The 23240-nt window shown below is 41.4% G+C and overlaps 1 protein-coding gene and 1 long non-coding RNA gene across 5 annotated transcripts in view; both read left to right on the forward strand.

The window, feature by feature from the left end:
- LOC135972281 (E3 ubiquitin-protein ligase Topors-like) overlaps positions 1-9106 on the forward strand; it is a 105572-nt gene extending 96466 nt beyond the window's left edge. Inside the window, exon 3 of the mRNA XM_065549704.1 lies at positions 5584-9106. Coding sequence (XP_065405776.1) covers positions 5584-6327 — 744 coding nt within the window. The 3' untranslated portion in view covers positions 6328-9106. The remainder of the gene's footprint in view (positions 1-5583) is intronic.
- Positions 9107-11592: 2486 nt separating this feature from the next.
- Positions 11593-23240, forward strand: part of LOC135972284 (uncharacterized) — a 44037-nt gene continuing 32389 nt past the window's right edge. The window contains exons 1-5 of one of the 4 annotated variants that reach the window (XR_010588711.1): positions 11593-11833; positions 12242-12799; positions 12937-13019; positions 14739-14845; positions 19093-19298. This is a non-coding gene — a long non-coding RNA (uncharacterized LOC135972284). Of the gene's footprint in view, positions 11834-12241; positions 12800-12936; positions 13020-13957; positions 14113-14738; positions 14846-19092; positions 19299-23240 lie in introns of those variants that run through there. The other 3 variants (XR_010588714.1, XR_010588712.1, XR_010588713.1) reach the window with 3 other exon arrangements.

Genomic DNA, 23240 nt, shown 5'->3' on the forward strand with positions numbered 1-23240 from the left:
AAATGGGACTGGGAAATTGCAGTACTAATTAGCCCAGTTTTCTCCATTTGTTTTAAGAGGCAACCCAGCCCCTAATACTTTGAATCAGAACCTTTGACAACCTCCATAAGAATCCTCACTATAGCCTAAGGCTGAGATTAGAGAGACAAGGAGGGTGAGATAATATCTTTTATCTTTTGTTGGTGAGAGAAACAAGCTTTTGAGCTACATAGAGCTCTTCTTTTTTAGACACAAGAAAAGAGCATAAACATGGAGGTGACAGTCTGATGAATCTAACAAATTGGAGGGAGGTTAGAGTGGATTTGTGTGTATATTACGTACATACCTTCACATACTCACCTTTCCAGGAGATCTACACAATGATACTATGGGAATAAATGAGTAATCTTAGTCTGAATTATGGTCTCAACATTCTGGTGTTTTTGTGTCTTATTTTGAGGTGTATCGGGGCTGAGGACATCCTGTCTCATTCCTTATTATCCCTTTTTGATCCAATTATTTTAATATAAAACCCATTTTCCAAAATTTGGAATTTGAACCCTAGTTTGATCTGCTAAGTAAGGATCCTGGAAATTAACTCCGCATGGAGGTGAACTTTCAGGACTAGGATATACCAGAAAGGCACAGACAGGTGTTGGTGTATATAGCTCTGTCAATTCACCCAGCTAAGGGGTCTACACACCAACATTATGGGGACTAGTGGCTTAATCACATTCTAGAACTGAAATTGAATTGTTGGGTTGAACTGCCTCTGGGGTTGGAATATCCTACTTCTTTCCCAGTTACTCTAGTTCTCCCCCAGTTTGTGACTGACCCAACAGTCAGCTGATGGTGTTGTTTTTAGTTTATAAATAGCTCTATTTATAGCTCTGTCTGCTCATTCTGCCAGGGGATTGACACCCTGACATTTTGGAGTATAATGACATAATCGTGTTCTGTATCTTGGCAATTGTTATTGTTTGTGTTAGGTTGCCATGTCTCTGTTCTGGGAATGTCTTTTCTTATATCTCATTTTACTAATATTTGTAATAGTGTTGCGCCTGAAGTTTTAGTGGATTATTTTTTCCAGTTGATAGTGTATTCTTGAGTGGGCGTGTATGGAAATATCTCACCCCCTTTTTCATTCCTGTCCAGGGTCCCCTAATGCAGGGGCTGTCTGTAGGCTGGGGTAACAGGACTAGCTGGAGCCTTGGCTTTTGTGCCAGTCAGAGTCGGTAAGCCAGCAAGCAAGAAATCCTTCTTTAGGGTCTAATCCCCGAACTATTGAAGTCAACAGGAGTCTCCCCATGGAGTTCAGTGGGTATGGACAGGCCTGGCTGCTGATATAAGCAAGGAGTGAATTACTATCTTTTCCCCAGAGCAAAGAGAAGCAGGCAAACAACTGTCTCTCTGCTGGGTGTTTCCTCCCAAGCGTATTCCTGGGGTAGTGCAGTTTAGGCACCACTCTTGCTCAGGGTTGTACCTGATGCCTCTGTCTAGCCCCTTTGCCATTATTCTGAAGTTTGCAGAAAGCCTATTTGGTAACTGGCCCACCCTGATTGGTGCCTCTTTGTTTCTGCATGCATTTCTGCTTGGTGGAATTGAGGATAAGATGTTTTCATCATCTATTCATCACGGGTTTTAGAAGGAAACTCTGTTCTTACATTTGGGAGCTGAGGCCTGGTGTATTCATCTGTAGATCCTCACACTAGTAATGGATGATTCTCTCAGGGTAAAAACAATGAGGAGTCCTTGTGGCACCTTAGAGGCTAACAAATTTATTTGGGCATAAGCTTTTGTGGGCTAAAACTGAGTGTGATGGGTAAGGAATTGATGTTGGCTGCATGCTGCTTATATGCCACCAACCCCTGACCTGCTAGTGGAGCAATAGAATTACATTCTTCTAAAGTTTTGAGGAAAATGTGTTCTGTCACTGGGTCAAACCATATTTGCACGAAAGTGTGTGTGTGTACAAGTGTTTCTCTGTGTTTGTGCTTGGCTTGACTGAGGATGGGAGTGTGATGATATAATTCTACGTAACTTTTTTTCACTATTTTCTTGAAGAGTAAATCTTTTTCTCAAACTTAGGAGCTGATTCAACTTGGCCCACCTCAGCACCTGAACACACTCAGGATTGATACTTAACAGAGGCGATGTTGGCTGCATGCCATACATGTGCGTCTAGCCCCACAGCCCACTGATGATATATGGAATGAGTTTTATGTGATCTTTGGAGGAAGCATATTTTGAAAGCTGGGTCCCAAATCCCTGAGTGTGTGCCATCATTTCAGTATGACTGGGTATATGGGACTAGGCTTCTGAGGGACAGTAATTTTTTCACTCTTTATGCATTAAGAGGGATACCAAAAGGTCAGTTTTGGGGGCGAAGCCCTATTATATTAAACTAAGGAGTCTATCTGGAGCAGTGATTGCCACAGTATATAAAAACATTCCCGCCCACAGTGAACCCTAAGCATTATTAGGTCCATCTCAGACTTCATCCTCTTCAGTAACACTAGGGGTCATAGGAAAGTTGTTAGCATAATGATAAGCCAAGTTATGAAGAGGAAATCCCTCTCCCCTCCATTTGAGATGCATCAGCTGCTTCTGGGCAAACAGAAAAGTAAAATAAACGGGAGAGGGTCTGAAAGAATGCCAGAAAATAGAAATAGTGAAGGGCAAGTTTATCTCAGTGTTAATCTGCATCATGTACGAAAGCATCTTCAAATACATGGTGTCCTGTTTTATAACTTGAAACTTTTCTTTGTGCCTGATTTAGATGTTATAACCCCTTGTCTCATATTTCACACATGGATTTTGTCAGATCCTGGTATGGTAACCATTTATGCTGTAATTGTTTCTGAAGTGCTGAACAATAGGTGTATTTGATGCACATATTTGCTGCAAAAACGTGCAATCGGATATGTATCTGAGTAATTCAGGTAACATATTTCAAAGAGAAACCTCACTCCTATGTGTAGTTCATAACTGATCCTTGCACTTAGATCTGCCATTGGACTCTGTTATGCTGTAAATTTCTGCTAGGTGTGATTTGAAAAGAGAAAGAACAATGCTGTCACCTCTACATTGTTTATGGAGCTACTGAATCTGCCAGCAAGAGCAATGCCTCTGCCCCAGCCAGACATGGGCAATTGGTGCCTGCTTTGTGAGAAAGCCCCACCCTGCTAGCATGGGATGTTTAGATTTGCTCTCAGCTGTTGGAACCGCCAACTGTCATCGGTTGGAACCCTGAAACCTGCGTCCATCACTAGGGAGCAGCTGACTGGCTGTTGCCCAAAACAGCCAGACAGCTCCGTCACATACACTAGCAAGGGCAAAGAGAGTGGTCTCAGGGGAAGAAAGGGCCCTCCCCTCTCCGCATCAACTAAGGGTGCAGAGAAGTGTTTGAAACAAGGGGTCTTGGAAAGACAAGCGGAGGTGGAGGCAGCGTTGTGGTAATGAGAGGCAACAAGGTCTAGATTAAGAATGAGCACAGGTTTGACAGTTGGGAACTCCTTGATCCTAATCATCCCAGCTTTGCCTCTGATTCACTATGTGACCGTGGGCAAATCTCTTCACCCCCTCAATTAGGAGTCAATTGGTTATCTAAGCTTGTGAGATGTGAGTCTTTGCCATGTGAGGGTGTAATATAAATGTTTGTTTTGTTATTATTTGTTCAGAAAGAAAATAAAGGGGAAACCCACAGTGTTTAGAATTGCTTACAATCTGAATATTTGCAAAAGGTAAATAAGGAGGAAAAGGAATTTTTTGTAGCGAGAAGGAGATGAAAGATCTTAGAAACTGGGAGTTTTAGAAGTGTTTTTAATAAATTGAAGACAAGAAGGGGACCAAAGGCAGGACAAAAAGGTGTCATTAGCTATTTTATAAAGGTGGCTAAACATTGTGTAATTTAAATGTGGGAAGTGTTGGTGAAGATGGTACATTAATAAAATGATTTTTAAGGCAAGCCTGTACTTATAATAAGGCTCAGTAAAATGGAATGTAACTTTGTGGGATGGGATATTATATTCTTCTGAGAAAATTGTGACTGCAACTTAATTTCCTGTTTTGCATCCAGTGTAGCTGAAAGAGCTTTGTACTTTGCATGAGGATATAAAAACAAACAACTGTTTCCCAAAACAGGTATTAAACATGCCAGTTGAAATTTTTATACACATGCCATAAATGGGCTTTCAGATTACATGGTCTTTATTTGTTTCAGAATCTCCTAAATTTTATTTAAATGTCACCGAAGGCTGGATGGCTCAGGAGATTGTTCATGAGGTACAGCGCTTATCATTTCCAGGGACCTGGGGTGACATCCTGACCCTACTGAAGTCAACGGGAGTTTTGTCATTGACTTCAGTGGACCCAGGATTTTACCTCTGATCTTGAATGACACAGAGTTCAGTTCTATGGGGTTCTGAGAGCTCTCAACTTCAGCAACTTGTAGGGTCCAGCCTTAAAGTGCAACTCTACAGTGAAAAGAAACTCTATAGGAATGTCAGTGAGTGATGCAATTTACACACACACACACACACACACACACACACCATTCTGGACACAGAATTAAGTTGGTTTCTTTCTTTCTCTCATATCCTTTCTGGTAATAGAATGTCTTTCCCCTGACATTGATTAATCATTTTTTCTTACACCCGTGTAATTCTTTGACTGCAGTGGGTGAAGGGAAAGTTGTGAGTGGGAATGAGATTTGAGGAAGGAAAAACCATGAAGAAGAACAGAAGGGAAAGAGGGAATGAGAGAGAAATGACATTTATTGTCTTTGAGTTGGAAAAAAAGAAAGGGAATGGAGGCGGGGAAGGAGCATGAGAAAGAGAGAGAGGTAGGGTATGAAATTAAAATAAAAATAAATGAAGATATCTTATCTCCTAGAACTGGAAGGGACCTTGAAAGGTCATTGAGTCTAGCCCCCTACCTTCACTACCAGGACCAACTACTGATTTTTGCCCCAGATCCCTAAGTAGCCCCCTCAAGGATTGAACTCACAACTCTGGGTTTAGTAGGCCAATGCTCAAACCACTGAGCTATCCCTCCCCCAGATTTTAAATCTAAAGACATGCAAATTACAAGAGTGAAAACACTGTTGCAATCAGGGAGAAAGAGATAAAGAAGCAAGGAGAAAAAGAGAAGCACATGAGACCATGCAACAGAAAAGGAATGACAAGGATGGATCTGAGGGGAAACAAACAGAACATTAAAACTGGGCGGGGGAGAGGGGGGATATGCAGCATAGAAGAAAAGAGAAAGAAGAGAATAAAAATCAGGAGCTATTATCATTTTGGACTGGCCACTGAAAAGTCTGGCCTCCGTTCACTGGTATTTATGTGGTCTTGGCCCTGGACATCTGAGTGCCTCTCACATATTTAAAAATATAAATAACAATCTCTCTTTTTCTTCCCAGCCTATAGAGGAAATAACTTGATTCACTACAGGGAGATATTTTGTTTTGTTTTGGTGGCATTGTCTCCTTCTGTGGCACGTGAGTCCTCATTGCTGCAGGACAATGTAATTTTACATCTCCCCGTCCCAGCTTCATTACATCTTGCCAAGTATGTCAATCTGTCTCTCTCTTCTCTTTTATAGATCATGGCTTCCCCAGATGTGGAATGCACAGTGGAGAAACGTTCTTTGTCCAAAGCTGATGCAGGTGATTTGCACCACACAGTGCCAGCAGATTCATCTCTGGACGTTAAATGCCCTGTGTGCTTGGAAGGGTTTGACAATATGTTTTGCTTAAACCCTTGCTTCCATAAGACCTGCTTTTCTTCTATCCAAGCAGGGTCAGAAGCCAACGCAGAGTGCCCAGTCTGCAAGCAGCCTTGCCAGGCTGCGTTTCACAGTGCAGGGGCCGAAGAAGATTCTAAGGAGTATGTCTCTAAGCCTTCAGAAAATCGCGCTTTGTCTAAACCTGATCTGTGGGGACTTCCCTATCCCACCTCAAGAGAAACTGATACAGCCGTTTCTCTTTGCAGGAGTTCGTCATCTCGACAGACTGATGATATGACATCAAATATTCCGTTTTCTGATCAACCAATACATGCAGGAGTTCACGAAATTCATGAAGTGATGGGATTGTTTGCAATAAGGAGTCAGATTAGTGCAGATAGAACATACCTGGGACCAAGTCAAAAAGAGTTTGCATTTGATTTCATCCCAGTTTTGCAGCGCTTTGGAGTACACGTTCAAGAGACTCATCCTCACAGAGACTTTTCGGCCAGGACAAAGATGCCAAGCCTAATGAACATGATAGCAGTGCTTGTCTCTTCTGGTGTTTTACTATTTGTCTGTTTTTATTTGTATTTTAGTGTTATTCTGTTACATAAATAAAACCCAATTGGGTTTCTTGGTAGTCTGGGAATTAAAGTGTGTGTGTGGGAGGAGGGGAAAGCAAAGATCAAGTCCTTTGGGAACAAAATCACAGTGATGGTTATTCTGAAGCCAACAGACTCAGGGTATCCCTAGTTCCAAACCTACCACAGGCTTAAACCTTTACACAGCCAAAGGCTTCTCCTTCCCAGAAGAGAACAATGAGATGATCAGTCCAAAGATAAAAGCTTCTGCCTCTCACAAGGATTGAACAATGGGGACCATTTGCTCAAAGAGTAAAAACAAAGCAGCTGGCCCAGATAAGCATCAGTGGTTATTTATTTTTTCCCTTTATTAAAAAAAACAAACAAGACTTTTCCTCAGAAAAGGTCCAAAACATTACATATTGAATTAGGATCACTACTGTGTTTGGGTCTAGTACTCTTTTTATAAGAGATGAAAAGGTTCTGCAGAAAGTTAGAATTAAACTAACCATTGCCAAGTCTTGCTATACCTGAAATATTAGGTATCACACTGTTTATTACAATTGAATATTTATAGCAGTAAAAGAAAAACCACAGTCAAATCTAGAACTAACTTAAAATATTTGACTGCCTCTGAGGCACAGAAAAAGTGAAAGAAATTAGGGCCCCTACATCATTTAAGGTAAATTTTCAAAAGTACCTAAGTCTCACTGAAAAATCTATGGGCCTTAGGTTCCTAAATCATTTAGGTGCTTTTGAAAATTGTATCCTTATCCAATTTCATCCAGTTAATGATTATCAGCACTACCCCTTGATTTTCCTGAAGACGGACTCAGCACTGTAGACTGAAAGTTTGCTTAGAACAAAGTGCAGTTTGGGATTGGATAAAAGTTGTTTTTCATAACATCTTTGAAAGACTGAGATAACTAAAAAAATATCTGTTTCTTTGCTGCTGTATTTTACTGAGAACCTCAAGACCTGTCTCATTATAACTTGTTTGCTTTGAAAAACATTGTTTTAGAGAACCTCCACCTACCCCCTAAAGCTGCTCCAACTAGAGTCATGGCAAGAGCAATGATGCAGCTCACGACACACATGCATGCCGCAGAAGTCTGGACATACACATAGGTATACATGTGTAACCACATGGTCATGAAGGTGCTTCTATGAAGAAAACATTGCAGTGTAACCTCAGGCAGCCATTGTTGTGCTGGGTACAGCTAAAGAGTTGGAAAGCTGCAGGCATTTTAATCCCCTTCCTGCCAAAAAAATAATTCTACCATTTAGAATGAAAGAACTACTCCCAAAGCTCACATCAGTGAGGCCTGATCATATATGACTTCTCTGATTAGCTCCAAACTTCTGCTCTTGATGCCTCATCAGGGTATTTCCACTGGCATTTGCTAATGGGAAGTAAGACAAAGTTCCCAGAAAAACCCTTTGGTCTAAAAAAGGGAACACACCTGCTGGAGTCACAAATGGCTTGTTGGCTGGCAGAGAGCAGCAGCTGACCAGTCTGCAGCTGCTCATCTCCATCCTCTCCAGCAGGTGTTAATTGCAGGTGGCAGGAATTCCAAGGAGGTGTCGGGTAGCTTGGCTCACACACTCAAATAATCAGTCGGCCTCTCTCTTTTACACTTGATCATTGACCGAGAGTTCCTGGGTTTTACACTGTTGCTCATGATCACTGGAACGATCATCTCTAGAGCTGTCATGACTCCTGGGCCCCGCTGCAGGTGGGGACACGCCTCTGCTGCAAATGGCTTTTTTCACAGATTCGCCCCTGTAACTGAAACTCTGTGCCAAGGATGCCCTGCCCACCACCAGATGAAGAATAACTAAAAGATATGAGGGATTTTTAAAAAAAAATAAAGTACTTATTAAAACACCACAAGAGCAAATGACTAATCCCACATGCCAACAATCCCCCAAAGTGAACAGTACCATCTATAATTGGCATCTCCAGAGTAAGGGGAGAACTTTGTACCCATCCCATAAATTGGAGTCTTTACTTGAAAGATGACCCCTTCAGGGCTTCTATTTCCCCCTCCCCAATCTCCACCCCATTTAATCCTTCTCTCCAGACTAATTACCTAACCTTTCCTCTCTACTGTTCTCTATCTCAGGAGATATTTAAGGGCCCCAGACACCTCCTCCCTTCTTGGATGTCTCATCATTTTGCTATAAGGAGAGACAGCAAAGCCTTTCTCCTCATCTACTGAGATCAGATTATGATGTGGAAGGTGTGAGTGGCATATTCCTTCCCTCACTCTTCTGCAGAACTAGCCCCCTGTTCCATGAGCTACAAGTCCCTTTTGTCAGGAAAGAGGATAAACGTACATTGGGACCAATTTTAGGGCCATAGGCCTTAAAATTGGGCTGTCAGGGGACGGTGGGAATGAAGACAGAGACTCTTGCGGAAAAGGATGAGTGAAAAATGTCTAACCTAGCTTTCCATGACCACTGCAGAGAAGTTAGTTCCTCTTCTGAACAAGGAATAGCTGCTTTGTCTGTGAACCCTGGAGAGATCACAGAAGCAAATTTTGGTTGGACTGATTCCACAGTATTCTTGCTTCTTTAAAGTATTTTCAGGAAATTATATTGTGTGATTGCTCTTGTGAAGATGTGAAGAAGAAAATAGTGCCAAGATTTTTGCAAAGCGCAGTTTTCCTGTGTATGGTAGGTAAACTATTTGTAACAATTCATTGGACATACTTAGCCCCCTTTCTGTTTGTTTATGAGCTGTCGGCAAACACATTGTAATTTTCCTAAATCTAGTATTAACAATTTTCTGCCAAGTCATTTGTTTAAATAAATTGTGCCCTCTGATTATCTGAGAAATGAGAGTCCTGCCCTACAATTATTCAATGTGTGTGATTGGTCACCTAAATGACCAGTTATTGTATCTATTTTCAGATTGGTTGACAAGCCTTTTTAGACAAGAGAATAGCAAACAGTGAATGCTCTTGCTTGCTCACAAATGCAGATTTTCATACCCTAAACATTCTCCTGGACAGAAAGTAGATCTCTCCATGTTTGTAGAAAAATAAACCAGAAAATGGCCTAAAAATGGCTGAACCAAATCATGAGCTAGATTTCACAAATGTGTTGCCAAAAACTTTCCCCCCACAATTTAGAGATGAAGTATGGTCCAGTGGCTAGGGTGTTAGCCTAGGCCTGGGAAGATCCCGGTTTAATTCTCTGCTCCATGGCCGGCTCGCTGTGTGACCTTGAGCAAGTAATTTAGTCTTTCTTTGGTAAAACTCTCATTGTCTTCCACAAGGCCAGGATTTCCTCCTCTCTGCTTCAGTTCCCCAGCCATAAAATGGGGATAATAGAATTTCCTACCACACAGGAATGTTTTGAGGAAAAATACATTAGAAAATTGAAAGGTTCTCAGAAATTATGGTAATGTGGGGACACATAAATAGCTTAGATAGATAGATATCGATTATTCAACCATCTCTATCCTTTATGATAAAGTACTGTAAAGAGGCAAGAATGCTCATAAGGGACAGGTTGTGGAGTCCTTCCCCCAGTGAGCACTCGGGTATGTGACTAGACCTACTGGGAATGTCTGTGTCAGTGCTCGCCCACATCAGTCAGGATGTGGACCTAAATAAGGGCCATTGATGGAGTTTGAAAATGGAATCCAAAAATAGAAAGGAAAGTACAACTCTTATAGTCCTAGTAGATCCCCTCCCACCTGTTGACTTCTGGAGTTTTCTCTCTGGAGATCTAGGTTCTCATTCTGACCTAAGTCACAAATCAAGTGAATTTTATCATTTCAACATAGTTCTTTGAGAACATCTAGCCACCTGACATTAAAATATCCCACACAGAATTGTCATGAAAATGGCAGTCCCTGTCCATTTATTTTGTGGACAAGGGGGATCCAGTGAATATAATGTACTTAGATTTTTAGAAAGCCTTTTGACAAGATCCCTCGCCAAAGGCTCTTAAGCAAAGTAAACTGTCATGGGATAACAAGGAAGGTCCTCTTATGGATTGGTAACTGGTTAAAAAATAGGAAACAAAGGGTAGGAATCAATGGTCAGTTTTCAGAATGGAGAGAGGTTAATAGCGGTGTCCCCCAGGGGTCTGTATTGGGACCAGTCCTATTCAACATATTCATAAATGATCTGGAAAAAGGGGTAAACAATGAGGTGGCAAAATTTGCAGATGATACAAAACTACTCAAGGCCATTAAATTCCAGGCAAACTGCGAAGAGCTACAAAAGGATCTCTCAAAACCAGGCGATTGGGCAACAAAATGGCAGATGAAATTCAAGGTTGATAAGTGTAAAGTAATGCACATTGGAAAACATAAGCCCAACTATCCATATAAAATGATGGGGTCTAAATTAGCTGTTAGCACTCAAGAAAGAGATCGTGGAGTCATTGTGGATAGTTCTCTGAAAACATCCACTCAATGTGCAGCGGCAGTCAAAAAAGCCAACAGAATGTTGGGAATCATTAAGATAATAAGATAGAAAATATCATAGTGCCTCTATATAAATCCATGGTACGCCCACATCTTGAATACTGGATATATTGGAATTGGAAAAGGTTCAAGAAAGGGCAAAAAAATTATTAGGAGTATGGAACAGCTTCCATATGAGGAGAGATTAATAAGACTGGGACTTTTCAGCTTGGAAAAGAGATGACTAAGGGGGGATATGATAGAGGTCTATAAAATCATGACTGGTGTGGAGAAAGTAAATAAGGAAATGTTATTTACCCCTTCTCATAACACACAAACTAGGGGTCACCAAATGAAATTAATAGGCAGCAGGTTTAAAACAAACAAAAGGAAGTATTTCTCCATCCAACGCACAGTCAACCTGTGGAACTCTTTGCCAGGGAATGTTGTGAAGGCCAAGACTATAACAGGGTTCAAAAAAGAACTAGATAAATTCATGGAGGGTAGGTCCATCAACAGCTATTAGCCAGGATGGGCCAGGATGGTATCCCTAACCTCTGTTTGCCAGAAGCTGGGAATGAGTGACAGGGAAAGGATCACTTGATGATAGGAGAGGGAATAACCACAGGAATATTAAAAGCCAGAACTGAAGTGCCTTAAAACACCTCCATGAGGCAGTTTACATAATTAGCCCCTTGCCCATACTATTTGTGGCTCATGTCACTCTTGTCTGTATTGCACTAAAAATCACTACATGAAGAAAAGGCAGAGCTCCAAATTTTTCTAAATTCTTGCATGTCAATCTTCACACCTTGGGCTTGCGGACTAGAAGAGTGGGGAAGAGCCAAATTGTATGGAAATGTCAATATCAATCCTTTATCTATCCCTGTGCTTGCTTGGAATCTCTCTCTTTCATTCTTTCATTCTCTCACTTTTTTTTTCTGCCTTCCTTGTTCTGTTAGCTTGGTTTATTTGATTTATTGTAAAGTCACTGGGGAAGCTCGAATTACAGCTTTGAAGTATGCAGTGACTTCAGGGTCCTTGGCATGCATACGCTTCCCCTGCTGCAGCCACATCAGACATTGTCCACTCTGAGAAAGAGGCCCTTCTTCTGATGAAGGTATTGTAGCTTGATCTTTACAAATGAACTATTGGGACACAGGATTAAGATTTAATGAAATGGCATCATTTTGCTCACATTCCATTTACTGCATGACATGCAAAAAGTCTGCACTACTGTAATGCCAAAGTGGCAAATTTGAATGGGAAAACAAGGCAAGAAATGTAAAAATAAAGGTACTAATAGCAATATTGACCTGATCACATTCTATGTAAAGTTATGCAATTAACACCCTCATCAGTAATTAATAAAAACTCCATATACTTGTACAAAGTGGCCAATTTAGTGTTGCTATTGGCACTTAGTATTTACTGGCATTTTTTGCTTTTAAATTTGCAACTGTAACTTTCCAGTAACATTGTTTAATGCATTTAATTTCCTTGGTGTGTGTTCTGTTTTGTTTTTTAGAGAACCAAAAGGAAAAAGAAGACCCACTTCAGAGTTGTAAAAATATGTAACACTTCATGGTTTTCAGAGTGGTTTAGATACACAGAACACCAGAGCCACAGTACTAGAGAATTGCACAATTGGTCATGCTGGCAAACCAGGTGCTAGCCAAGGCTTTGGGCCTCAGCTGAGCAGTGGGTGCTGCATGCATTAATCTCACTTGTAATAGCTTTATCATACGCTGTCATGTAATATAGAAGTTTTTTCTTTGTAACTGTAAAAAACGTTTGCTCTGAAACTGTGGACCTATCAAGAAGGATAATCTCCTGATCATCAATAAGGCTTTCAAAACTAAATGGGCCATTGTTGGACATCACAGTCATAGACTTTAACTGCCCTTTCACACCCATGAAGAGGCTATGTGCAAAGGGCTTGTCCCCTCAGCTTGAAGTGTGGAAGAAAGAAAGAAAGAAAGAAAGAAAGATAGCTGATAAGAAAATTTTTTCATCTCTTGCTGTTTGGACTCTCACAGGACTGGAAGCTACGAAACAGAAGCAGAGATCCCCAAGGCCAACCTGGGTTAGTCCCAAAAGACATTCAAAGCTGACAGATTGCTACAACTCTGTCACCTTTTGGACCCATAGACTGTAATTCATATGTGTATATATGTTTGCCTGCTTTAACCTGTAAATAACTTTCTCATTTCTTCTTTCTAGTTAATACATCATTAGTTAGTTTACTATACGATTGGCTACAACTGCTGTCTTCATGTGAGATCAGAGATACAAATTGACCTGGGGTAAGTGCCTGGTCTCTTGGGACTGGGAGCAACTTGAATCTTTTGTGGTCTTTGGTGTATGGCAACCAACTATCACTAAGTCCAGCTCGCCTGGGTGGCAAGATAGACTGGAAAGCCCAAGGGGACTGTCTGTGACTCTCTGGTAAGACTGTTATAGTGCTTCAGGAGTTCACATTTCTTACTGGGTTGTTGAAATCTAATTCTAGAACATACCACTTGTTTGGGGTGTCTGCCCTGATTTTTGACAGTCTGCCCACCGGTTGGCACTTATGGTCACAAACCACTCCAGACAGCATGACAAAACTACAGCAATTAAATAACTAAAATCTTAATACATTTTTACTCTATGTTCAAAAGTGAACTTTTAATCACATGTGACCAGATTCTGATATATTTTCTCCACACAGTACACTACTCAGCTAAATTCCCACTTCAGGCAAACAATTTTTTTTTCATTTTATTTTATTGTGGATTTTTTTAGGGGTTTTTTTAAGTTTCCCAAAAAAATCTTCGGTTGATTTTTAAAACTTGAGCAAGAGAAAGATGAACAGGAAAGGAAAGCACACACAAAAAACAGTCCACAAATACAGAATTCTTCTTTGATCTTGATCCTTCATACACTTTTGTGTGGACAGACACTTCTGTTCATGTGGAGTCATATTAGGGTAACCAGATGTCCCAATTTTATAGGGACAGTCCCAGTATTCGGGGCTTTTTCTTATATAGATGCCTATTACCCTCCACCGCATCTCCTGATTTTTCACACTTTCTATCTGGTCCACCCGAGTCACACTGAACTCTATGCCAAGATTCCAAACTCCTGATTGTAGCAATCACACTGGTCCAGGTGACAAACTTATTTGCTCAAAATCTCTTCTGATGCCCCTTATAAAGGCAGGTGCATGATTAGTAAATCCTGCACCCAATTAAGAGCCTGAGTTAGCAGTCAGCTTAGGAAATAAAAGCCAAGCTTACAAAGTAGTTTGAAGTTGTGCTGACTTGAGAAAAGGAGGGTCTGAGAACTGAAGTGTGCTCTGAGTATAACAAGGCTGTAGTGTTGGTGTTGATCTCAGCACTAGTACCCACGTAACAGGTATATATTTTTCCTTTTTGTGGTTTATTATTCTGTTTGATTTATTTAGCAATTGTGTGCTGTTGAATTGCACCGTGTAAAGGCAAAAATCTGGCAGTTTAAGGGCCTTAAGTTTAATTAAAACCCAAGGAAATTGTCCAATGATGGGTTCAGTCTCACAACCCTTTCCCCAGCTAATCCAGGCTCCCACCAACGGTCCTACTGACTTCAGACAGAGGTATTAATTACATTAGGAAGGGCTACAGAGTTGGGGCCTTCTGGCCAAGATTCTCAAAAGGAGGGAGCCTAAACATAATCTCGCATGTTTGTAGGTAGTGCACTTAATTAAATGGTCTATTCCTCAAAAGTGTTGAGAAGCGCCACTTAGTCACTAAGGGATAATAAGCATTTCACAAACATGGCCTGTGACAGAACCATTTCTGCACAGAAAACTCATAAACCAACACAAAGTAATGCAAAAATAATTACAAACATTTCTCTAGTCCATGGTTGAAGTTCACGCACCGCCTTTTAGTCAGGGACAGAGCAGCCTCCATCTTCCAACTAAATGAGGTCAGGGTTAATTTGGGGAGGAGGGGATGGCATTTTATGTGTTGCATTTCAATCCAACTTCACTTTCAAAACAGGTATAAAAATGTGGAGTAAATCAGCACAACTTTATTGACCTTCAGTGGAGCTCTGTTGCTTTACACCAGCTGAAGATCTGGCGCACTGGATGCATCGGGAGACAAACGTGAGTTGACCCTTACATAAGCCCATGTCCATGGTGCTCTGAGGTGTGACGTGAGCGCTTTAGATCATTTTCAGACAAGTAACAAATACATCTGTGTCAGCTTCTGTGCTAACAGAAGTTAATCAGACACTTTTTTTCTTAATTGTTTAAATACAGCCCAGCTGTGTGCCTGCAAACTCCTGTGTGCAAATGTGTATTGGCAGCTTTAGCTTTTTCAGGCACTGCTCTCAAAAATCACTTAGTTATTTTGCTGCACATTTAGCCGTTTCTGCTTTTTCTGTTTTGTCAGTGCTGAGTTTTCATTATCCCACTCCAGGATCAATATTGTCATTTAAGGAGTGCCATTCTGGCCTGCACATAGAAAAACCTAAGACATAGAAAGCAACAGAGGGTCCTGTGGCACCTTTAAGACTAACAGAAGTATTGGGAGCATAAGCTTTCATGGGTAAGAACTTCACTTCTTCAGATGCAAGAAGTGAGGTTCTTACCCACAAAAGCTTATGCTCCCAATACTTCTGTTAGTCTTAAAGGTGCCACAGGACCCTCTGTTGCTTTTTACAGATTCAGACTAACACGGCTACCCCTCTGAGTCAGACACAAGGTACCTAGAGGCCCTTTCTGAGATCAAGGCCCCATTGTGCTAGGTGCTGGACAAATACATAGTGAGAGACAGTTCCTGCCTTGAAGATCTTACTTCTGAATAGACAAAACGGGAAAGAGAGAGAGAAAGGGATTTGCTCAAGAGTAATAAAACCGTCAGGAACAGAACCCTGTTCTCAGGAGATCTGATCTAATGTCCTATCCATTACACCACACTGCCTCACACTATGCCTGGGGGGGAAACAAGTCAGATTAACCAGTGTGCTCCAGTGAGGCAAAACAATCATAAACTGGCCAGCTGTCCTGGGTTTGTAAATTCTTGTCATCACCAGAATGACACAAAGGAGTTAGAGCATCTGGGTGAATCTGGTCCATTGTTCTTTAGGGATCTTTTGGATTTTCTCCCTCAAATGGACTAACTCTCTGTATCACCCGGACGTTGTGCTGCCATTTGATTTTTGCATTGATCCTGTAGCAGTAGTTGCTCTGTAGCAAGGAGAAAGTGGTCTTTGGAAATTAATGGTCCTGAGACACTTTTTTCACGTCTCTCCATGATTCAGTCAGATTCCGTATGTTGTCTACACAAAATGTTCAGCAAATCTGTGGTTAACTCCTATGTCTGCTGTGAATTATTTAGTCTTTATCTCTCCAACGAATCTTGACCTATGTGTAGTTCAGTTAGTGGCGTGAAAGGAAGTCAGGTGCCATTCATTAGGCTCTGATTTTTCTCCAGTCCTTACTGAATCCCATAACCAGCGTGTCCTTCAGAGCATATTAATTGCTGGACAGGTCTTTTTGGACAGTATATCAGCAACAGCAGGAGCAGAAATACAGTATTAGCAACATTAGGCATCTAATTGATCTTCAATCATTCTTTCACAGCCCATGGCCAGACAGCAGAGTAAATCGAAATCTCTTGCTTACAGTTCACTGAACTGTTGTGGTTTGGGAATTGAGGCCATAAAGTAGATGGTGTGCATGTTGCCAGGCCCTAGCATTCGTTCGACTCTGACTCTGGGCACACTGAGCAGGGATTTCCTTCCACTGCAACTTCAGGAAGTACAACCCTGAACCAATTATGGACTCATTCGTGAAATCTCTCCTTGTGTTTTACTTCATTTCCCTGTGTGCATCAGTGAAGTCTCCCCTTTTCACCTCTTTACCGGGGGCCGCATAATTTCCCTCACACTTTATCAAGGCTCACACTGAGGATGAAATTTCCACCCTGTGCAGAAGGCCAGCACAAAGCTTCTGTATCGCACAAGTCCTATTTTGAAGGATAATTCTCACTGCCTGTGATGGAGAATACTCCCCACATTGGCTTTGAGGTAGGCCAAGAGGGCCCAATCTGCCAATTTGGCTGCAAGATGGGGAAATTAAGGGTGGGAGAAAAGCCCTAATGAGGAGGACAATTACCTAAGCAGAGGTGGGCTGGGCTAGTATAAACCTAGGAAGCTGGTAGCAGCAAGGGCTGCTGGGAGAAAATTTGCACTCACCCTGTATTTAGAGAGAAGGAAGGGGGGAACCCAATGGGAAGAGTAGGTCCCTGGGGGCCTGGTCCAGAGGAAAGGGCATACCCTGAAGAGAGATGGGGGGGAGATGTGTTCCTGTTGGATAGGAAACTGCCCAGGGAGCAAGCAGCAAGACTGGGTATTAAACAGCCCTTGGTTGGTTGTTGTGGAGTTGCGGGACTGGAATCCAGAGTCAAGGGTGAGCCTGGGTTCCCCTGTCTGCCACTGGAGAAGTGGCACTGGCAAGGCAGTGAACTGGAAGATTGACTGGGTTACTAGAGCAGTGACAGAGACTTTGAAGGACTATACCCCACAAGGGGGGGGATGCTGAGTGACCTGGCTGGAGGGCCCAGTCACAAAGAGGCAGCACCAGCTCCAGGAGGGAGAGAAGGTCTGTGGATTGAGAATAAGAGACCGAGAGACAGTATGCAATCATTGGAAGGTGTGTTGGCCTCACAGAGCAAATCCCCAGAACAGCCAGGAGGAGGTGCTATTCCAGCAGTGAATAGCACACCTTATCACACGGCTTTACAACTGGGCACTTAAGGAGCTCAGAGTGGGGTCTAGGGAATGGTGAAAACCTACATCATTTCTCTGCTTTATATCGAAAACCATAAAAAGAAGCATTTTAATAGCGATAACGGCTACAAATTGGGTCCCAGTCCTTATCTTGCCCTGCGTTTAGGGAGTGATCCACTGCTCATTGAAGCTCCCACTGACCTCAGCGTTGCAGATCAGGGCCTTGAAACAGGACTAGATGCTCGTGTAGAAGTGCGTAGTCCTGCACTGCTTCAGAATCTGTTCAGTGATTCACCACCTATTCAAGCAGCACACTTCACAGCTTGATAAAACTTTCATGCCATGGAAGAACCAACTACTCTTTATTTATTGTTTGTATTCCAGAAGCATTTAGAATCTTCAACGCGAGAACCCCATTGTGTTGCACATGGAGGTTAAGTTCATTAATGGCTGTTAGCCAGGATGGGTAAGGAATGGTGTCCCTAGCCTCTGTTTGTCAGAGGGTGGAGATGGATGGCAGGAGAGAGATCACTTGATCATTACCTGTTAGGTTCACTCCCTCTGGGGCACCTGGCATTGGCCACTGTCAACAGACAGGATACCGGGCTGGATGGACCTTTGGTCTGACCCAGTATGGCCGTTCTTATGTTCTTACGTTCACACAATAAGGGACTGATAAAGGGTGGGAGAAAGGTGATTCCAAACTCGCTTCATCTCTGCCAACAAAACTGCCAGATAACTCTAACTTTTGGTCACCAACTTGGGCTGCATTGTCATTGGTGAAATAGCAATGAAGAACTGCATATCTGATTACTAGTCCTCTAATAATATAACTCCCCAGTACTCCAGCTGGTTGAAAATGTTCTGTCAAAGCCCCTTTTTTATGGAAAATGGTGGAGGGGGGAGGGAACCTGTTTTCATCAAGCATTTGCTTTTTTTGCTTTCAAACTGTAAACCCCCAAACCAACAGTTTTAAATTAAAAAAAGTTTTTTGTTCCAGAAATAAAAAAATCAAACACTTTTGGAGAAATTTTTCAACAAAAATGGGGGGTGAGGGTGAAATGTAATTTTAATCAATGCTTCATGACGGCAGGGGGAGGGAAGGATCACTTCCCAACATGTTCTGCTCAATACTCTTCTGTTTCTTAATTCATCATTGTGTTAGTCTGCAGGAAATGTCCATTGCATTGTACTGTATTTATTGCTGGTGGTTGTGATGTGGATTTGGCAGAGGAAGGGAGAGTATGTGTGAAAACAATAGCAGGCATATGCTCTTTTATGATTTGCCCCAAATTTATACAGCCAGTTCAACACTCCTTTATTCAAACCATGCTTCTTATATGCAGAGCACTAAAGTACAGTTTCTAGAACAGCCTTGCCAAAGGTACATCACAGTATGTTTGCCATCTGTTGTCAATTACAGCAGTAGACATGCCAGGCTCATGTTGTTAGGGCCCACAACCCCCAGTGTTCATTTCACTTAACAATAATATAGGCAGATCTCAACAGCGGGCATATAGCCAACTTCAGAATGCTAAGGGGCGGGTTTCTTGTTTGAAGATTCTAATTCTTTGCCCTAGTGGCTGGTACTGAAATCTTGCTACTTTTTCTAAGAAGGAGTCACTAAGACATGGAAGAGTCTAGCCAAGGAACTTATGGACCATAAAACAATGTCATGATGCGAGAAACAGGGAGGTAAAAGGAACTTCCTCTGAAAACTGAAGCCAACTTGCTACTGTATGTCTGTAAAGGGTGCAGGTACATCATGCGTGAGTCATCAACAGAGATCATTTGGCAAAAGGGAGTGGAAGGAAGAAGAAAAGGTATTGGGCCAACTATTGGAAAAATTATCTGCAATTATGTTTTAAGCACAGCGTTCAGAGGGATATGAAACATTAATATGGAAAAGTCTTTAGAAAATTACTTAACCCATTAGGTTATTTGACAGAAATGGCAGGCCTTCAAGGTCTGAATAAATATACAGTAAGAGCCTGCTTCTGATCTGGCGCTGGTGCAAATCAGGAGTGCCCCTAATAGAGTTACACCATGTAAGTCTGGTATAAATGAGATCAGAAGCAGGCCTTCTGTCTGAAGCACAGTGTGTTTTGTATCGGTGACCTGCCAGTGCCTTCTGTTTTTGTGCCTTCTATGTCCTGTTTTTGTAGCTGATGAACTGCAAACAATGGCTGGCTTTTCATAAAGCAACTGAAAATTGCACCGGTGCCAGATACAAGCAGATTACATTGACGTTGCTCCTAGAATTCCAAGCTACCCACGGTGACCACGGTAGCTCTTGTCCACATTGCTGCTCTGCAGTTCTCAGTAACGCAACAGAGCAGAGGGGAAATTAATACTGGAGAGGTTAGGTTACAATAACAAATGAACTTTCAAATTCTCTTAAACAAAAGAGGCTAGATCATTAAGAAAGACAGGCTACTCTATTTAGTCTGAGGATGACATAATTACCCAAGCAAATATTTCATGTATTAAATGTCCCATTATCTTATATTTGCATGAGATGGGTTTTTTTTTTTTTCAGATATAGGTAATGTGGCTTTATTCTGCCTGTCAGTTTCAGTGTAAAAAGTGTTGGGTACTCTGATTAGCCATGTCCTGTATCTCTGGAAGAATAACAACTAGAACAGTCACAAGTTGAAGAGAGAGAGTGGTTTACAGTATTCACTAGGGGAAAACCCCAAATAGAAATCCTCATCAATGACTGGCTTCGTGGAGTCTAATGGAATCTGACACACCATACTGTACCACTGTAATATAGGAACTTTGCAGAATTACCAAACATGATGATTTTAGTGCTATAAAAGTCCTATGGATAAGACCTATCTGACATATAATCTTTTTGTGGCAGAATCTCCAACCACACATGTTAACCATATTTCTGAGAATTTTTTTTCATATTTTACCTCCTGCCATCTTTAATTTAACATCAGAATATTCAAGTCCCAGACACAGGGGCAGAATCTATATAATTCTATGGCAGTATTTAAAAAAAATGGGAGGTTGATTCAGTATTGCAGTGTTCAAGAGCTTTGAGCTCCACAGATTAAAAAGTGCCACATAAGAGCTGATGATGATTTACTGTTAATTTTGTCCTTTGTCTTTTAAAATCATGTGGGCCAGAACCTCTGATGTAGGTGGGCAGAGCTCCACTCAAGTCAATGAATCCTGTATACATCAGCTGATGATCTGGCAGGATATGTGAACTGATGGAAAACACTCCCCCAGTGAAACAGTTTTGTGATACACAATAGTACGATTCTTAGTTCTCTGCCCTAATTAGTCACATATTCCTGTCTGAAATCATAATGTCAACAGTAAAAACTGAGCCACTAGTATAACAAGGTTCCTTAAATATTAATTCAGATTTAAAAACAAATTCACTTTGTGTCCAGGCCCCTACTGTATTTCTAAATATGTGAAGTCCAGATTCAACAAAGCAGTTAAGCATATGGTTGGCTTTAAACCTCTTCTCAAGTTCCATTGCTCTCAATGGGAGTTAGGTGCCTAAATACCCTTGAGGGTCTGGCCCATCATGCTTTAAATTAAACATGCATACATGCTGTCCTGAATCTGGGCCTTGGAACCTGATTCAAAGCCCATTGAAGTCAATGGAATGAATCCTATTGACTTAATTGGGTTTGGATCTGCCCCTTAATAAGCAAGCTTCTTGAACTCCGATTTGAAATTTCCTTTTGGCGAATACGCAGGCAAACTGTATAACAAGCAAATAGTAAATGTCAAATATTTTTGGAATGAGTTATTGGCCTACCTGTGATCAGGAATACATTTTATGAGCACACAGGGCCACATCCAAAGCTAGTTTTCAGCAGTGTCATTCCATTTATTTGACCAGAGCTATGGGTAGTTACACTAGCTAAAGATCTGGCCCAATATGTGTAATATATTCGCTGGACTAAATTATGCCAATGAGCACCCCGAGCTGAGGAATCAATGGGAATCTCAGCCCATGTGTAAGTACACACATCTGGCTAAGCTAAATCCGATTCCAAAGCACAATCCATCAAGCATGGATAGCATATGGATTTGGACATTCTCTGAGGAACCTCGCTTGGGATTATCAAAGGCACTCTACGTGGGTCTAATTCTGCTCTGACTGAAGTCAATGGTTGCTACCCTGATTTAAGCTGAGGAGTAAAATGATACAGTAAATGTCATACTCTTTAAGTCAGGACACAGCCATGAACCAAACAGAGAAAAAACGTGATACCTGCAGAGTTGACTCTAGTGTGGCAAGGCTATCCGTTAATTTTAAATAGAAATTCCTGGTAGCATCACAAAGAAACATCCAGAATCTGGCCTTTAGAGTCTGTGTATGCTATGGAAACTGTACCGGCATAGCTGTCAGCACAGCCCTATGGTGTAGATGCAGCCTATACCAACAGTAAGGGCAAGACCTTCCCCAAATAACATTAGCTACATCATCAGAAGGACTCTTTCATCGACATAGCTGCATCTACGTTGCAGTTTGTTTGACTGACGTAACTATGCTGATGTAACTTTCAAGTGTATATCAAACCTCTGATACCTTGCACACATTTGAAATGTGCCTCACTCCATGAGTAAATCCATTGATTCAATGGGACTACATGCAGAGAATGGTCATACCTGATGTAGGGCCAGATTCTGGTACTCACTCTCAATCTGGGAATCATTCCATCAGTCCTGGACCACGTGCAAAGGAATAACCATTTGGGGACAGTGTTTGAGCACCTAGGGGATATATGGTGACTCTCTAAGGCATGAATTATGACAAGAGCATGTCAACAAGTTTTCAGCTAAAATGTCTTGTCTTTGAAAAGTACAGTTTTGTCAAAATCTAAATGGTTTGCAAAAGCATTGACATTTTAGTCAAATTTTGATTTAAAAAAAAATTGGAAACAAAATGAAATGAAGAAAATTCTGCTTTCAATTATTTCTTTTCTTTTCTTTTTCTTTAAACTATCCATCCCTTTTTTCCACTGAAAAAGAAGGGGTGGGATAAAGGGAAAGAAAGTGGGGGGAAAGGTTTTTTTCCCCTCCACTTTATCGTCCCCTTCCCCTCTGAACTGGAAATCTGGTTCCTGTTTCCCTCTCTGGGCGGTGGGGGAGAGCCAAGGTTCTGCTCATCCCCTCCCACCTATTATGCAGAAGTGGGACTAGCAGGTCATCATACACTGATCTGCCATCGCTTCTGCCTACACTACAGTGCTGTGAATAACTCAGTCATAAGAAGGTTCCTTATTTTCCCTTACTTCTCTGCATGCATGGGTATGCAGGAGGGTTTGTGACTGATCCCAGAATACATGTGATTTTAAAAAATTCAGTGGTGTAGCCTTTTTATACAACATAGCATACCAGAAATCAAAGTAAGCTTAAAATACATAAACTGTGACTATACTTTTTCATAGGGGTGGTTTTGGTTTATGTGCACATGAGTACGTCTCTCACATATGGGAGCATGACTCCCACATCTGGCAACTAGTACCACCAAGACTAATACAATTCTGTGAAACAAAACTGGATATTTCAGTCACAGACACGGACTGGTAAAATACAATGTCTCTTGGAAGTCCAATGTAAGGAATATTCGAGCTAATAGCAATGAAATGACATTCTTTATGGCACAATAAGGAAGTAAACGTAAGTGTATTTGCACTGATTGTATTAATATTTTGCTATAGTACTTGAATGGTATACAATGACATGGCAAAGCACTGTAAAAAGTTGCCTAAGTCTGTAAACAGCAA

The sequence above is a fragment of the Chrysemys picta genome, chromosome 6, assembly GCF_011386835.1.
Source record: "Chrysemys picta bellii isolate R12L10 chromosome 6, ASM1138683v2, whole genome shotgun sequence".
Taxonomy (NCBI): domain Eukaryota; kingdom Metazoa; phylum Chordata; order Testudines; family Emydidae; genus Chrysemys; species Chrysemys picta.